The sequence below is a fragment of the Lissotriton vulgaris genome, chromosome 1_1 (genome assembly GCF_964263255.1).
Source record: "Lissotriton vulgaris chromosome 1_1, aLisVul1.2, whole genome shotgun sequence".
Taxonomy (NCBI): Eukaryota; Metazoa; Chordata; class Amphibia; order Caudata; family Salamandridae; genus Lissotriton; species Lissotriton vulgaris.
Genome location: NC_141685.1, coordinates 1,145,282,629 through 1,145,299,033, shown reverse-complemented (window position 1 = coordinate 1,145,299,033; position 16,405 = coordinate 1,145,282,629). Strand labels below are relative to the sequence as shown.

Sequence of the window (16,405 nt, the reverse complement as noted above, 5' to 3'; positions counted from 1 at the left end):
GCAAAGGAATCCTGACTAATCTTCCTAAATACTGCCAATTGTTAGATGGTAGCTAAGAGGGGCTTAGGTAGCATATTCTATAGTTTGAGCAGGACCTTTCTAGACCATGCCTGCCCCTTTGTATTTCCTGGATTGCTACTTTAAGAAGGCGAATGACAACCAGGAGCAGTCTTTACACATACATCATTGTGCCCATGCTATGGCATACTCCTGCTTGGAGCCTGTGTTATCACTCCCTGCTGTGAAAGCAATCTTCTTGTACAAAACCTGTGTCAGTTCTACAGCCAAAAAATGAAATTTCAAAGAGGACGACCCAAACTGGTTCCAATACTCTAAACAGTGAATCCACAACTCCTGTGTGGAAAACTTGTTTAAAAGTGGGATTCAAACCATCCCACTGTGTTACAGTTCCCGGGCTGAATCACTGACCAAGGAAGGGAGTTCTCCACAAAGTACTCACATAGCTGCTTTGATACTAGGACTGCTGTCTGTGTGGCGGCCAGTCTCCCAGAAGAAAGGGAAATTACCTGAAGCCTGTACAACTTGTTTGGGGAGTGTTGGAGGTGCCTAGCAACTAGAAGCTTGCAACCCTGCCTGCTAAGAGAAAGAAAGAGGACCTGTCCAGAAGGAGAAGCATAGCAGTGTTCCCGGTGTGTTGAGCACTCATAAGAAGTTGACTGCCATTTGGGGGAGAGGGGAGGTGGGAGAGACCAACCACTGCTGACCGGAGACGTGAAGCAGTCACCTGGTCTCCCTGCGCGATTCATTGAAGAAACTGTATGAACAAAATTGAATCCGACCAACACTGTGCTGTCTGACACCATCATAGCATACTTGGACAGACGTCTGCTGCCGCTGATCAGCGTGCGGTGTACCCTGCAAAGATCTTTTTTGTTATAGCAGAGAACCTGCCTCACAGCCCATTGGTCATAACTGCTGAAGTCAAACATCAGATGACCAGGACTGCTGCCTCATTTCCCCAAGCATATGCACCTGACAAGCGCACAGCTATTTGGCAACACCCCAACGGTGCCCTCTACGAACAGTCAACATGGAGCATGACTTGAGAGACTGTATCTTGAACTATATGGACGAGCCTGCCAGGGACGTAGCATTGGATTGCCTAACATGGTGGCCGCTTAGTGAAATTGTGCCTATGCCAGTCAGTGATGACATATTATTGCTAGGTACCACATATTTCGGATAAGAGGGGCACCGTGGGAACCTGGAATAGGACATTAGCTGTCGTGGGACACTTAGCTAAAACTTGAAGTCTAGATCCTCAAACGCGGTACTGAGCCACCATTTGTGGGTTTTCTGTGACATTTCGCTGTTCCAATAATTGGTTCGCTTTTTATTAAGAAGAGCACTGGGCTGGGCAGTGAATTATTGTCTGGCGGTTGATTTCTGAGTCTTGCAGCCACACTACACTGTGCGCCCTGATTTCCCTGGGAATCCAGTGCAGAAGGAGTGCCTCAGTTTGTAGACCTTTAGTAGGGTGGGCCCCCCAGGACAAATACATTTCAGAGACAAACAAACCCAAAATCCCGCAGCTGTGGTTTGTCTGCACTGGCCTCGCAATAGGGATTCTTTTGAGTTCTGTTCCTGGCTAGTAGAAAAACAAACTGGATGAGCACCTTTAGAAGTAGAGTACCAGACTTTCGAAACAGGTAACCAATTTCTTAATAAATTGTGTGCTCCTTCCCTGAAGTATTGTTTTTCCTTCTTCCTGTTGCATACTCTTAAATGCTGCTGTTAATAAAGAAAACTTAAAACACCTCTCACTTTCCCCCTCCTTTTTTAGGTTTCGCCTGTCGAAAGCTGCGCAGCAGCGTTTCGCGCAGGCGAAATCTTATGAGAATAGTATGTGGGCTTTGTCCCGCCTCTGTCTTCCACTGGCTAGCTCCATAAATGGAGGCTAGCCATTGGAAGAGAGAGGCGTCCGTCATTGTGCAAGGCGATTCGTGGGCGTTGCGGCGATTTTTTTTTTTTCTCATCCTGCCCCTTTCAGCGGTGGGCGGGTGTTTTTTGTTTTTTTTCCCACCGTGATATTTTCGTCTTTTTCGAAGTGCCTTTAGCCGGAGTGGTTTGCGAGATTGAAGTTGCCAGGAAGTTGTTTTTATTTGCGATCAGGTAAGCAGCATTTTGTTTATAATTTTGTTTTCCCTTTGTACGTGTACCCCGTTTCATGTCGTCTCCCTGTTTGTTTTACGTTTTTGCGTGTTTTGTTGCTGTTCCACGGTATATTTTTACGTCTTTGTGTGTCTAGAATCCCGTTCCCGCCCCCCCTCCCGCTGTCTGTGAGCCCGTTCCCGTCCCCCCTCCCGCTGTCCGTGAGGCCGTCCCCCCCTCCCGCTGTCCGTGAGGCCGTCCCCCCCTCCCGCTGTCCGTGAGCCCGTCCCCCCCTCCTGCTGTCCGTGAGCCCGTCCCCCCTCCCGCTGATGCACCAGAGGCCTGTGGCTTAAGAGCGTTGAACTAAAACATGAATAGGCAGCAAGGAGGTCGGGCTTCATCTCAGGGGCCCAGATGAACATACGGCGAGGGACACGCCAAGCCCCATGCAGCATCACCTCCCCATTCACACTGTGCAAGTACGATTTGCAATTTGGAACCAGAATGGCCACGTTGAGAGCATGACCCCTCTCCTTGGAACTTGTAAGGCCAGCGATCAAAGTTGCGTGAAATAGAAAGCGGTGCACTTCGGTCGATTCCTGTTCCATAACGGCAGTTTCAGAACGCGCCCCTTCGTTTGTGGCATTATACCCTTCACCTGTGGCAATGGGGGCACGTCCAAAATAGAGACCCGACCCAGACTTCTGATGTCGCTTCTTTGAAAGCTCTCTGCTGTTTTTTTTACAACCAACTCAAGCCTTCCTTTATTTTGAATCAAGCCCCCCCCCCAATCCCCCAAACCAGCCGTCCGTCTCCCCCCCCCCCCACCAGGGTTGTGTGTCTGCGCGCGCTCTGCTCCCGTCTCCCTCTCCTCCTCGTCCTGCTGGGCTCCGGCGACGGTGAGTACCTGGGGTGCCTGAGTGCCTATCCCACCCAGGGAGTCGTAGTAGCAGGGGTAATGAGTGTGGCGGGTCCTTTGGAAGCCTATCCAATCTTTAGCTGTGCCTGTCCGGTTAATCTCCCGGAGCAAGCGCCCACCACACCATCTCACCGCTATGCAAGGGCTCGGGAGGGGCTGGGTGATAATGAATGAATGGATGAATCCCAACGGGTCCCACGGAATCATTCATTATCAGACTGATGACGTGCACGCCATTCCGTCATGGTAGTTGATTCTGTCAGCCTCAGGTACTGGAGCAGTGTTTAAAAACAATTCATTGTTGAGACCAAAGCTCTGTGGAAGTCACGGCATCTCTTCCCGTCCGGCCACCGTCTCCAACCATTCTTTACAGGCCCGAGTCCAAAGCGAGCCCAGTTCAAACTGCATTTCCCAGAATGCACCGCCATGATAAATGAAACCACGGCTTGGACACATGCACAACTGCCCTGCCAGGCATGACATTACATGGCGACCTTACACCTGTTAGAGTTAGTACATCTACTCGAGAGATTTGCCTCGCCCATTGAAAATATGCTCGTTAAAAATGTGATATCAAAGAACAGAAATGCATATTCCAACGTTGCGCTAGTTCTTCAATCTGCCAGATAAGACTTGTAGTGCAGATGTATGGGTTTTAAGTTAAATAAGTAACACTGATATGGGTGGGGAAATTAGAATTGGCATTTAAAATGCAATTGATCTCGCATTTGCAATATATTTTTTTTAGTATGGTAGCTGTGGGGGTGTAGGGTTAAACGCGCTAGTGTGTGTGCTATAAACAGTATGGGCTTTAAATGTGCAGTCTGGAGAGTTTTTCTTTAGCGTCTAGATGCGCTGGAGTTGTTTGTAGTAGAAATAAACTGCAAACGTTTGCTGCAGGTGGTAAACCGCACAATTCTGTGGCTTAACATTTGAAGGGGACATTTAGCACCTTGGCCGATTTTCATCCATTTACACCTTTTACCTAAAGCGGGCGCCAAGGTGGAGACAGACGTTAGACAAAGGAAGAAGACGAACAAACTTTACTTTCGGCGTTGAAAATTAAGCAAGACATCACCATAGTCGTAAAGATCTATATCGCGTTTACACCCGGCAGATGTGCTGTGTTTAGGCTGAAGATGCAGTTAATTAGTGCACTTCAAAGGATTGATGAATTTCTTCTAAGGCCAGGAGCATTTAAAATACACTAAAGAAGAATAGGCAGCCTGGAGCTTAAAATGAACGCAAAGATGCGCTGAAGAAGAAGAGGCAGCAAAGCAGGATGCTTCAAAAGCGGGGGCGTGGTCAGATGTGGCTGATTAGCTCCTTATTGTATAGATGCAAAAACAGCTAATAATGTACCCAATTATCGAACAGAAGAGGTCTCTCACTCGAAACGTAGCATACTTATGAAACACAATGTGAGCATATTACTGTAAACAATTACTGGTCATGGATGGTATTCCTTATAACAACATGCACTTTTAAAATAAAATAAGCATATGGGGATAGTTTCAAGTAAAGTCTAAATAAAGACAACAGATTCCACTAGCATGCTCACCGCTGTATTCACACGTGATGAACAGCTGCCTGTTCCAGGGTGGGCGTGGAGAAAATGTTTATTAAACTCCGGATTTCATCTTCTGATAAGAGAGCACCTGTTTTAGACCCCAATGCTTCAGCACGAGTTGATGTCCTAAAGAATGCTGCAGTCGTAATCGGACGTGCATAGTGTTGTTTGCCTGTGGTTTAAATTGTGAACTAGTAGTTAAGCCTTGTTGCTGCTCCCTATGATTAGACATGGAATTGAGTTAGAAGGCATCACGCAGGTGTTAACAAAAACGTCAGTGTCACTGTATACTTTATCATTTCTAACCGTTACATACTATACCCTCTGGGTGTGTGTGTGGGTGTGGCTCTGGGTGTGTGGCTGGCTCTGGGTGTGAGTGTGTGGCTGGCTCTGGGTGTGAGTGTGTGGCTGGCTCTGGGTGTGAGTGTTTGGCTGGCTCTGGGTGTGAGTGTGTGGCTGGCTCTGGGTGTGTGTGTGTGTGGCTGGCTCTGGGTGTGTGTGGCTGGCTCTGGGTGTGTGTGTGTGTGGCTCTGGGTGTGTGTGTGTGGTAGTAATTGCTGTCTGCTGAGCTCGTCCGTAGGGTACAATAGGTCTCACATTTGCAAGAGAATAAGCTAATGGCAATGTAAATGACAATGCCATTTATTTATCTGTTTTCAAAACCAACACATAAATACAACTTTTGTCATTTACAATGCCAATAGCTCTAACTTTTCGAAAGGTGAAACCATTGCATTGTAAATGCTTGTTTAATGTTTGTTAGGAACTTCTGTTTGTCACAGTTTTTTCCCTCCACTATACATCATTAAGTCCTTCGGTTATGGATTCATGTAATTTATTTGAGTGAATAATCACATGAAGTGATATTTTCTTTCTGTACTGGGTTTTTTTAACAGAAAATTCTAATTTAACCTCTGATTTTGTTTGTTTCCTCTTAATGCATGGCTATATCCCCACCCATAAGCCTAATCTTTTTCCATTTCCTAATTCTCGCTTTTATATTGGCAACCCTATCACTTTGATGCTCAATGTTAGTCTATGTATAGCCCTTTAGTTCGATCTTTTATCCTGCCCCTAATGTTACATCTATTAGTCACTTTTTTTGATCCTATCACTTACCTTAACGTGTTTCCTTTTACGTGCCCCTTCCCTATACGTTTATGTAACCCTAACAATTGTACTTGCCTGCAACCGTCCCAGCTCATTTCAATGCATACAGAACGCTCAAAAGGTTTGCATTTGCCCTGGTCTAAATAGGTACAGGTGGGAGATATGATGATTCTCTGCAGAGATTTTCGCAGAGGCATAGAACAAAAAGCCCTGCGCTCTTTCCAGTATGAAACCCCTGTTAATTACTTGGTGCATTCTAACTACAAGTTAATCATTTTTAGAATTGATTGACTGGTGAGTAGAGAGAAGTGGAGGAGGATAGAAACAGACAGGAACCAGATGGAAGCAAAGAAAAAAGTGAGTGAATTCGTTCACTTGAGACCGGTTATGAGGTTCCTGGCTGAGAAAGCAAGATTAACACCATTTATATATATCCAGTTGTTTATGTTCCATCAGCAGATCATTCCCTTTCTTGTACAAGAAGTGCACTCCTCTTCCTTAAAAATATCTATTTAAAAACCTAACACAGAAGGGTGTCAATGGATACAATTTAAAAAGAGGGACATCACAGGATAGTCAAATATAAATTATCAAGGTGTGCAAGAAGCACATATAATTGAACTTTCTTTTGACAATCCTTCCTCCCGTCTAATGTACGTTGCACGAATAGCAGCTTGAATCACTTATACACTGTTTAAATATGCTAATGCATTATTACTGCTTTCCAGTTCCTTTGTAATGCACAGGTCAAACCTGGACCCTAAAATCGTTGCTGAGCCCTGGGAAACATTTTTAAAAACACTTTACTTTGCTCATGTGACACTGTTCTCTTAGGGGTATATTTACTTTCCCATTTTCTCCCTGTACTGTTTTCTTTGATTGAATAGAAATAAAGATAGTTTTCTTTAAATTCTTCACTTTATGGCTCAGGTCTATTTATTTATTTACTTATCATGAGTTTTATATAGCGCTGGCTAGACTCGGAGGTATCAAAGCGCTTTACTTGAGGCACAGCGAGTTGCAAGTTACGAGTTTAAATAAGTTACATAATGATTACATGGAAACGACAAGAGTATATATTCTTAATTTAATTTTTATGCTACTTTTTACAGGTAAAATAAGCTTGAGACTATTTAGTTGAAAGGAGAACTACCCCCGTCATACCCAGGAGTACAGGTCATTCTGTTTGGTCTTGGGGAACTAATGTCTTGTTTCCCTAGAGTGCAACAAAAACACCTTTGGTTAGAGGACGAGCTCTACAGTCCAAAATGAGTTTTACCCTGTAAAGATAATAAGGGGCTCTTGAATTATGCGATTGTGCAGCTGTTTTGTTTTTTGTGTGCATATTTATAGATCTTCAACATTTGCCACATAAACCATCATCTGCTGCATAATCTGCAGATTTGAACAAAAAGTAGTTTTTGCTCAGAGTTCACTAGGTACTAAAAGCGCTGCAACACGTGTTGCCGTGCAGTGGACAGCCCTATGCAAAGATTGACTAGCTACCTTTATATTGCTTATTGCTGTATTTGGATGTTAAACTAGTACAAATGATATGCAACCAACCACCAGACAGTGTTAACAAGCATAAAAATGACAATTTGTGATTGCAAAATGTGCCGCATTACGACATATAATTTTCCCTTTCTTGACACATATTTTACTCAACCCAGCGGCATAATTTGGCCCTCCTCTGCCGCATAATTCCAGCGCCACTGACGATAATCAGGTTTTTAAGAAACAATGGGGCAGTTCAAGTAGGAATCAAATTAGGATTTTAACTTCATTTCTGGGTGTTTTAATTTATCATACTTAATTTTCATCATGAAATGCTGGTGTGTTTGAGTTGAGCTAGTCACATGTTAGTGTGCCAGACACATTACCACCTCAACCCTCTAGTCTTTCAGATGCCAGTTCTACACACACTGCCCCAACCTTCCATAGCTGAACTTCACATGGGACTGGTTGTGCCCTGCCCGCACTTAGGATTAAAAGTCACTGTTTATACAAATGATCACATCTTTTTCAGTCCTTTTTACTGATTTGACACTTTAGCACGTTTGAAAAAACACACTGACACAGAAGAGATTAAATACTCAGCACTGACTGCTGTGAGCCGAAGGATCCATGACTGCAGAACTAATTGAAGTTTCCAACGTGATACAGTTACCAGTTGTATATTTTTCTTGCCAACTTGGACAAGTTAAGAGGAGCTGACTCTTCTCAAACAATGTGAATATTTTCTGCATCAGTGAATGATCAAGTAAAGGTTATCATACCTGATTTCAGCAGAAGTTAGGTGAAAAAATATGTTATGGTCTTTGGCAGTGCATTAAAGTGTATATGTCAAATGTATTGACATTTATCTGTGCAAATTAGGGTGGTGGCTTGGAATCAGTCCACTTACATAAGAGTGGCTCTTGCATATGGGTTGTGGTGAGGTCCTTGCAGGCTTTAAAGTATTAAACCTTGCCAGAGAACCAAACTTTTAGGATTAAGTTCATAGACTGCTCCAGAGAGAAGGCATACTGTGTGCACATGTGGTGACTCAGAAGAAAACCAAAGTGCTTGACTCGTTTTTTGTAAGGAAAGAACTTCACATACAGGAATCCTACATAGATTCACACGTATACCCAGTGCCAAAAGCAAAATATTTCTGAACAGCAGTAAGACCTCTTTTGTTTCTTGAGGGCAGGTAGAACTAAACATTTCAAATCGTATTGAAGACTTGCTTTCTTTTCCAAAACTGCTCCACATCCATCTACATGTATATATCTGGTGTTTAGGCCCAATAAGAACAAGTTGTTTTCTCCAAACAATTTTTGGCGTTCATCCTTATGCCTGTCAATAGAATGGCTCTCTGGTTTCCCCAGAAAGCTATAATGCAACATTCACTCTAAGGCTTATTTATTTCGTCATTTGATTTGGATAGAAGCCGTGTTGTGGATGAATGTTTTAAGAGAGAAGGACCTCTCACACGTCAGCATAGAATTATGGGTGTTTGAAACCCAGATGTTGGTCACTATTGTTTTCTGTAATTTTAGGATAGCAGAGAATCAATTTCCCTTTAAAGTGGAGGTGTTAGACATGCTCAAACCGTTTTCTGGGGACCCATAAACAGTTTGTATGGGAATGATTTCACAAACTAATTTAAATTTGCACAACAGCCTTGTAGCGAGCAAGTCTTTTAAACTTTGTACTCAAGGTAACACACGTTTCCCTTGGGTAGCCAGACACATGATTATCCAACTTCCGCCTCATTTCCTTGCTCCCAGTTTTTTCCAAAATTTTGGGAAAACATGCGAATTCGCAATTAACTCATTATGTGGAAACCCACAAGTTCTTACACCCATCCCAATCAGGTTTTAGGGAAGGGTACTCTACAGAAACCACACTTCTGGGAGCCAGTGAAATGATGCTTAGTCGCTTGGATGCTGGCGATACTGTGGCGCTCATACTGCTAGATCTGAGCGCCGCATTCGGCACGGTATCTCATACCGTGCTTTTGCAAACCCTCCAATCCATCGGCGTGACTGGATCTGCCCTGAAATGGCTGACAAACTTTTTGTTGGACCGTATGTTTCAGCTTTTTCCTCAGAAGCAGCTTCCAAAATACATGCCTCTCCCTATGGGGTGCCACAGGGCTCGATTCTTAGCCCCTTATTGTTTAACATTTATGTTAATCCTTTGGCTGACATCGCCGAGGAGGTAGGATTGTCGATTTTTTCCCACGCTGATGACACCCAAATAATCTTTTCCCTCGCTGCCAAAGGAGCCTCCAAGCCCTTTTCTCTCCAAGATGGGCTTTGTAAAGTCACACAGTGGATGCAAGTTAATTCACTCAAGCTCAATGGGGAGAAGACTGAGGTGCTTATCGTGGGGAATAGCAAAGAGCTTTGGGGTCCCCAACATTGGCCCCTTGAATTGGGTGTTCCCCCCTCAGCCCACCAAACAAGCCCGTAATTTGGGTTTCATTATCGATGACCACCCCTCGATGAGACCTCAAGCAACAAAAGGTGGCTGAAAGTTGCTTTTCTATACTCAGATGGCTAAAAAAAAAACTATGGATGTTGAAGGATTCTACAAAAAGAACTGTCTTTCAGGCCATGGTCACCTCTTGCCTGGACTGCAGCAACATCCTCTTTTTAGGAGCCAATAAGGAGGTAATCCTTAAGTTGCAAGTTGTTCAGAATGCTGCTGCTCGCCTGCTCTGCCAGTTCCCTAAAACTGCCCCTGTTTCCAGTTCTTTGCGTGAACTCCACAGGCTGAAAGTGGAAAATCGCATCAAATTCAAGACCTTAACTTATATGCATAAGATTAAAACAGGCTAGGCCTCCCAATATTTGAGTTCCATTGCTCAACTATATGTTCCCTCTGGCCCTCTCCGTTCAGCTAACCAGACAAAATATTCGTTCCCGGAGACATAGATTGTCCAGGGTAGGTGGCCGATCTTTTTCTTACTTGGGCCCAACCCTGTGGAACTCTCTTCCTCTGTCATTGAGGAACGAGTCCAGCTTTGTACACTTTCGTAAGACGTTGAAAACCTGGCTTTTTAATCAGTAGGTCCTCCACCTCTCTTTTGATTTCTTCAGGCGGCACCGGGAAACCCTTGGGTAGCTGTGCACCTTACAAAAGCAAATAACAACATAACATAACATGATTTGTGGCCATTATGGTATGGTAATTTATTTGTAAAGCACACATACTCTAGAGCTTCTTGACACTGTATGCCTATTACCCAAAGGCGTACACTCTGTGGAGCATCTACACTTTTCTGGTGTAAAGAAGCGTAAGACTTAAGCCTATCAAATGATTATTTTGAAGGCTGGCGAGGCAAGTTTTGAACATTGTATTGTCCAATAATAGTTTGATGACATCAAATGCCATCCTCCCACTCAATACTGTGGTTTGGATAAGAATCAAAACAAGTATGTTAGACGTAAGGTACATACACTACTAACACAGATACCCTAATGGATAGCTAAAGATAACACAAATCTGAAAGTATTATCCATGTTTGTACATTGTAGGATTCTGAGCTACTTCATAATGATTTACTTCAGATACGCCTTTGGCTGACCCTTAACAAAGGTTATAGTAAACAATGTTTTTTCTGAGAGAAACCTAAGCATGCCAACATTACCACAGCATTTGGCTCTCCCATTGTGACAAGCTTCATATCAGCAGTTACAAGGATGCATGAATTTAGGACTTCAGCCTTGTTGTCTTCAGACTCGAATGCATGTGTACCATGGCAGACCGCTCCAGCCTCAAGTCCAGGTTAACAGTGTGTCTGCTGATGTCATTCTTGACTCACAGAAACATGGGCATTACAACGCCAAGAGTCTTACATGTTTTATCTTATTGTTTTATTAACCTCCTTTACAGTTGTTAATATTCAAGACATTGTAATCTATGGAGGATCCCTTTTGTAACGTCTTTAGTAATAGAATAGTAACATCCGGATTTGTACAGGGAGGGTCTGCTTGCTTTACCAGTGACACCATTGCTGTCTCTAGTTTATGGAGAGTCCCTATATTTCTGCAAGCGATATGAAAAATATCCATGTCTGGGGGTCAAAAAAAGCCTTTTCTCTATTCTTTTTTGAGGGGTCTGCAGCATCATGTTGCTAGTTTTTCTCTCAGGGAGTGTGCTTCTTCCAACTTGCACTGGACCTAGCTGGATCTCCGATTTTAGTGACCTCTGCATGCCCCCATGCAAGCTCATTTATCATTGCTTTCATGATACATTGTGTATTCTGCCTCCTGTTCGTCATTTTAGAACTGCTCTTTTTGTGCTGCATTCATCTTCTTTCTGCTCATTGCAGTCTGATCATTAACTTCCACTGCCAGACAAATTGTACTGACCAGGCACAATATTTCGTTAGTCATCCTCGCCAACATTTTATTTGCAAATGTTTCTCTATTTTTTTTTTTATTTGAGAATCTTTCCCCTGTGTCACATATCCTTGGCCTCTTGCTTCCTTATTCGTTTCTGCACCCACTGCACATTTTCTCCCTGTTTATCCCTCCTGTCTCGCACCCTACCCTTTCTCTTGCATACCTTTTCGGTTGTCCTGGCTGCAGTCTAGACACCCCACTACCCCTGCAGTCTCCCGCTGCCTTGCTGTCATCTGCCCACCCTTCTGAACAGAGCAACAGAACACAATAGCGTCATGCGAAGGCTCATTAGAACTATACTTTCTAACCCTATAGCATATTTTATAAATGGACTGTAAAACTACCAAAAACATGTTTTAAAACCCTGTACCCTTCTGTTCAGATGTGTCAAGCTGAAATAGATGCAGGTTTTGTAGCAGGTACCCTGAGCGAGCTCATTCTGTTAGATAGGTATGTTAGCACGTGGTAAATTTGGGGCATCATCTCTTTTTACTTAACAAGATTCCTAGGCCAGGATGGGTGGATTAACAGTATGAGATTAGTGGCATCTGGGTTTATTAAACTGATGAAGCGACTTTTTCTGAATTCTTGTAGGCCTTATAATGGTATAGAAGCACCCGACCAACTTCGAGCCCCACATCTAGCAGAGAGTCTCCCATCCTAAGGCAGTCAGCGTGGGGCCGGACTGTCTTGCATGTTTTCAAGCACAGGGGGTTGCCAGTCCTCATGGGTGCCGTTCCCTGCTGGTTTAGGTATGCGATCTGTTTTTATGGCCAGGATCTGTTTTTTCATTTTTTTCAGTCTCCTCCCCCACAGTCGGCAAGCCCTACAAGTGTAACTACTGCGGCCGCAGCTACAAGCAGCAGAACACGTTGGAGGAACACAAGGAGCGATGTCACAACTACCTGCAGAGTCTTAACACTGAAGCCCAGCATCTGGCCGGTCAGCAAGGTTGGTAACCTCTGCTCAGCCAGTTTAAAGCCAGCACTGCAAGCTGCTTGACATTCAACTCAGGGCTGATCCATCAAATAGACAGGAGGACATTTGCATTGTTAATGAACTGACCGTAGCTTTAATTACTGGATGACATTTTAAGACTGCCATAGTAGACTATCAGTTGCCTCAATCCCCTGCCAACTTGCAGCTGCCATCCCCTACCCGCCCCACGATCCCCCCCCCCCACAATTGTAAAAGCTATCTACTCCAGCTCTCCCTAGGTTATTACTGCTGATCATTCCACTGACTTAATCGTTTCCGGATTTGTACTCTGGCGAATACTGTTGTTCCTATGACTAATTTTCATTGACTTGTCTGCTTCTTGGCACTCCTCTCCTTCAGTCTTACATAACATTTTCTTTCCTCAGTTCTGTCATCTAGTTTTTTTTTTGGACCTGTCTGACAGCACCCTAGGAGCAGTCGATTTTAAAATTCTTTGGTAATTCTAGCCTCCTCCTTCCATTATCAATAATAAATTGCTGTTCAGCCATAACACTGTAGCGACATCACCTTGTCTGTAGTGACACCATGTCCTATAATGCTGCCATAATCTTGCTTGAGCAGCAGAGAAGTGTGGCAATGAGGATTGTATCTTAAAAAACGAAACTTGTATCTTAGAAAACTGAACTTCAATGTGCAAAATATGCGAAAGTCCTTGTTTGAGCAGAACCAGCTCAGGGTCAGAGATGTTGAGCGCTTTGTAAACGTTTGTGCAGTTTTGTCTGTGGAAATTCAGCAGTTCTGAGCCAATTAATCGTAAGGTACATAAACCTTACAAAACAACTCTGCATGTGTGCAGAGCGTACCTTTCTTCCTCCTTGTCCCGGGCAGAAGACTTAAAAATTCTGCACATTTCTCCAGTCTTTCTCTAAATTATGTCTCTGAACCAGTTTAAAAGCCTGGCCTAGATTGTTAAGTGCACTGTGACCCAGCGAAGGCTGCTGTCTTCCAATCTGTGATACTTTTTGGTGACGATTACTGCATAGGGCAGTGTTATTACATGAAGCAGCGCCTGCTGTCCCACAGCTTGCTTGGCATTCTGTGGGAGAACAGTTGTAATGGTTGCAATCCTAAACAGCTGAGAGCTGAAGATTATTAAAACTCAAATGCTAAGCAGAATAGGATGGTTAAGGTACTCGGGAACGGACAAGGAAAAGAAAAGGTGAGCTCTGTACCTGGCTTTCCCTGTGGCTGGAGTGTGTAGGTTGCAGCCAGAGACAAATGTCATGAGGCAGGGATGCAGCATTTGTGCAGGATAGTCAGCTTCTGTGTTTCAATTAGGTTTTGCATTTATGAGCTGGAGGCAAAATAAGGGACTAAGATGAGAATTACCCTAACTTTGGCCATGGGTCATACATGGAGTCCCGAATTGGCCATTTTCCAGGTCGCCGGTTTTCTCTCCTACCGGTGTTTATCTCAAAAGGTTTTTCCTTCCTTCCCTTGCTAGGCGAGGAGATGCGAGACCTGGAGCTGGCGCCGGATTCCCTGCTTCACCCTTCCTCTGATCGCCCGTCTTTTATTGACCGGCTGGCAAACAGCCTCACCAAACGGAAACGATCAACTCCTCAGAAATTTGTGGGTAAGGGCAGGCGCTGGCTTATTGAAGGTAGCAAAACCACAGCAGGAGAGAGTTGGACACTGTAGACTGCTAGCTTGAGGGAGGCTCAACTATATGCTAGAGACTAAAGAGACTCACTGTAGGCTATATTCAGCATGCAGATTCAACCGGAGAGCCTGGGACTTGTTGCAGGCTCAGATTGCATAGATTACACAGCCCAGGAAGACTCAACAATAGTATACACATCCTTGGAAGAGTCAATCATAAGCTATAGACAAGGGGGAGGCTCAACTGCAGACTCCAGGGAGACTGGACCTTATGTGTACTGTGGGGAGACTAAACCATGGGCGGCTGCATCTAGATACATTCACCTATGGAATGCATACTCCCTGTAGGTTACATAGGAGGAGGGAATAACCTATGGCCAGCAGACTAGATTCAGTCATCCATAGGTGACACACCACGAGCAAGCTCAGTAAGGGGTTGGAGACTCCAGGGGCAAAGCCATGTAGACCACAGAAGCCAGAAAGACTCAATCTTGGGTTACACCCTGGGAGCAGCCTACTAAATGATCGGTGTAAAGGCCAGTTTAATCCATCTGATATAAATGCTCCAAACAGAAAACATTTGTAATGAATGCACAGAACTCAATTTAAGCTTTCTTCTACACCATTCTAGAGTTACTTGTAGATGAGGGACATCAGAAGCTTCACACTAGAAGATGGTGTGCTGCGTTTCTTGTAGTGTGATCTGAAATAAATCTTTAAGGTAAAAAAGTTTCAATTTATTTGAATTTCCAGCTACAAAAAAGGATAACTTACCTAAAATAAATGCCCAAGTTAAAATTTTCAGTGTCCCATCATGAGGGATGATTGCTTTATTACCTCCCTAAGGAATACTTTCACTCCTGCCTTCCAAAAGTAGAAAATAAAATTGCCTTTCTTGAAAACATTATCATATAGGTCCATATTGTGCATTGTGCCCAGGGGATTCAGTAGGAACCTGGATTTCATTAAAGACACGGAGGCTGACATTATGCATAATCTTTTAATGCAGTCTCCAAGCAGCCGCATACATCACAATACCAAAGGTTTCAAAATAGAATATAACAAGCACATAAATGCCATGAGCTGACAACAACCTGCCTCTTTTAAATGTAGATGAGAGAACGAGTACGTCCAGGAAATATAATAAACTTTCAGAATTCCAACTTGAAGAATTTAAAACTTCCAATGGATCCTCGAGGAGGCGTGAAGGAGGAAAAAGTCAAAGGAAGGATAATCCAACACATCACGCGGTTAAGTAGAAGGGTTACCTGAAAAGAGAGAGAAGTAAATGTCTCCAGAAAAGAGGTATAACTTCAACACATAAAGAGAAAATACAGAGATGAGAAAAATTACTCTAAAACTATTAAGGATAACAAGCTAAGCGTTAAGGCAATGTCATTACAAGCAAGAAAACATTGTCACGCTAATCATCCAAGGGGTGGGATGGGAGGGATAATGTCAGCCTCCATGTCTTTAATGAAATCCAGATTCTCTAGTCATGGAAATAGGAGAATCGCAATTTCATTACAAGAACGGAGGCTACAATATGCATGTTGGTAGCTTTGTAAGGCAGAATTAGACATGCGTTCGATAGGTTTGCAGTAGTGCCGTGCAAAGGTGCTAGCGTTCGACCAATCAAACACTTTGAGGATGTCGTCCAACTTACCTCCAGACCACAGAGGTTTACTGACCATAGCACCTCTAGCAGAGTGAGCTTGAAATTTTTTTAAGTCCATGCCTGCTAGGTTCATGGCAGAAAAAACTCATCTAGCAATGGATGTAGAGGTTCTAGCTTTATGGGGTTTAACAAAAGAGATGAGTAATTGATTTACACCTGGGGGGCGAAGACTAGACATTTTACGATCAAACTCTCTCATGCAGTCAACTACACAAAGTTTTGAGCAAGGATCAAAACGTGTATAGAAGATTGAATCAGACATAGTTTTGTTTCTTCTGTAAATATCAAATTTGACGTCAACGATGTTATAAGATCTGTTTGAGATCTCTAGAGCTTTGACATCAGAGACTCTTCGACAGGAGATCAGGCATTGTAGAGTTGCAAGCTTGATAAAGAGGTATTTTCTATTCAATAGGGTGTTATCTGGCCAGTTATTAAAAAGGTCTAGGATTACATTTACGTCCCAGAGGGTATCATATTTGGGTTTAGGAAGTCATCTTAGGCGAATGCTCTTC

General features: G+C 43.5%; 1 protein-coding gene across 8 annotated transcripts in view; it reads left to right on the top strand.

Annotated features, from left to right (window-relative positions):
* IKZF4 (IKAROS family zinc finger 4) overlaps positions 1 to 16,405 on the top strand; it is a 376,192-nt gene that overhangs the window by 334,698 nt on the left and 25,089 nt on the right. For 3 of the 8 annotated variants that reach the window (XM_086963903.1, XM_086963905.1, XM_086963906.1), the window contains 2 exons: positions 12,413 to 12,562; positions 14,055 to 14,186. The exons of 1 other annotated variant lie outside the window; for it this stretch is intronic. In XM_086963903.1, coding sequence (XP_086820029.1) covers positions 12,413 to 12,562; positions 14,055 to 14,186 — 282 coding nt within the window. The remainder of the gene's footprint in view (positions 1 to 12,412; positions 12,563 to 14,054; positions 14,187 to 16,405) is intronic. 4 more of the 8 variants (XM_086963908.1, XM_086963909.1, XM_086963904.1 and 1 more) reach the window with 3 other exon arrangements.